The sequence below is a fragment of the Lactuca virosa genome, chromosome 3, assembly GCF_052849685.1.
Source record: "Lactuca virosa cultivar CGN04683 chromosome 3, Lactuca_virosa_CGN04683_v6, whole genome shotgun sequence".
In the NCBI taxonomy this organism is placed as follows: Eukaryota; Viridiplantae; Streptophyta; class Magnoliopsida; order Asterales; family Asteraceae; genus Lactuca; species Lactuca virosa.
The window spans coordinates 331,604,454-331,606,074 of record NC_136428.1 but is presented as its reverse complement, the minus strand read 5'-3'; the positions used below and the strand labels follow the sequence as shown (position 1 = coordinate 331,606,074).

Below are 1,621 nucleotides of genomic sequence, written 5' to 3'. Positions count from 1 at the left end.
TGTGTGATAGACTTCAAAAATTCTTGGGATACTTATTTACCATTGATTGTGTTTTATTATAATAACAATTATCGCACCAACATAAAGGCAATCGTTTGAGGCTTTATACGGGCGAAGGTGTCAATTTTTGATATGCTAGGTAGAGGTCGAATATACTTAGTTGGCCAAAAAATCATGCAACTGATACACTGCACACTAGGCCTGGAATAATTCACAAAACCACCGAAAGTATCATGCAAATCAAGGATAAACTGAAGGCTGCACGTGATCGTCAAAAGAGCTATGTTGACGTGAGATGTAAGCCTTTGGAATTCCAAGTTGGAGATAGGGTACTGTTAAAGGTATCTCCTTGGAATGGAATGGTTCAGTTCGGGAAAAGAGACAAGTTAAACACCCAATACATAGTACCCTTTGAAGTTCTTGACAGAATTTGTCCTATTACATATCGACTCAAGCTACCTCAAGAACTAAACAATGGGCACAATGTTTTCTATTTTTCAAAAATTAAGAAGTGTTTGTTCAATGACACTCATGCTATTCCTCTCGTCGAAATCCAAGTGAACACAAAACTCCACTTTTTCGAAGAACTATCGGTGATTATGGATGGAAAGATTAAACGCTTAAAACAGAGCCCTATTCCTATAGTAAAGGTAAGATGGGACTCTATACGAGGACTAGAATTCATATGGGAATGTGAGGATCAAATGAAACAAAAGTACCCACACTTGTTTAAAGATATCCCGTCTAAAAGCTGAATTTCGGGACAAAATTCTTTTAACATGGGGAGAATGTGACGACTAGCAAAAATAGGTCAAACCACCATGAACCCTCTTGTAATGGGATCTAATGTACAATATTCCATAACTTTAAATGCAAATGAAGTTATTACACTTAAGATTGCATGCAGAATACTCTTTGTCTCCAATGAATGCTAATCGTTAATGAATTAAACATTATTCGCAAGAATACTCTTTGTCTCCAATGAATGCTAATCGTTAATGAATTAAACATTATTCGCAATAATAAGTATTGATTAACGCATTAAAAATATAAATTTATGTATTAAGTATACTTAGGAACAAATGATACTCTAATTGGATAAAACATGTTAACACAATTCTATGAATATAAAGAACGTCAAAAATGGAGATCGTACGCAAAATTTATGCCCTTTTTTACGGATGTAAATCGGTTATATAACTGATTTTCCTGGTAACGAACATCATATCGATTCATTGTGATAGCAACACATTTTGTTAAATTTTTCGAGCATATTTTTGAACATAAACTATATGATAATATTTGAATTCATATTCGTAATGTTTTAGCACGAATTTATAACAATTTCGCTAAAACAATCGTAATGAGAAAACTATAAAATATAATTGAACTAAAACTTTGAACACGTTTTTAACCTAGTATCATCTTTCATTCGGAAATTTATATCACATTTTTGGAATCAATCTGTGAGGCATGTTCAGAGAAATTTCACGAAATCATTTTACATCGAGATTTTGCACATGGTTCGAGAGAACCCCATGTGTCACCATGTAGTGGTGACACTTCTCAGTGAGATGTAAGAGACATGTATCACTAGGAGAGAGGCTCTCACATCATCTCT

At 33.9% G+C, this 1,621-nt stretch overlaps 1 protein-coding gene across 1 annotated transcript; it reads left to right on the top strand.

Annotated features, from left to right (window-relative positions):
* The first annotated feature begins 233 nt into the window (after positions 1-233).
* LOC145164766 (uncharacterized) lies at positions 234-755 on the top strand. Its single transcript, XM_079083451.1, has one exon. The coding sequence runs from the start codon at positions 234-236 to the stop codon at positions 753-755; it is 522 nt and encodes a 173-aa protein (XP_078939577.1).
* The last annotated feature ends 866 nt before the right edge of the window (positions 756-1,621 follow it).

Excerpts from the sequence above, each read along its gene's own strand:
- LOC145164766 (XM_079083451.1), top strand. The coding sequence starts at position 234 with ATGCAAATCAAGGATAAACTGAAGGCTGCACGTGATCGTCAAAAGAGC.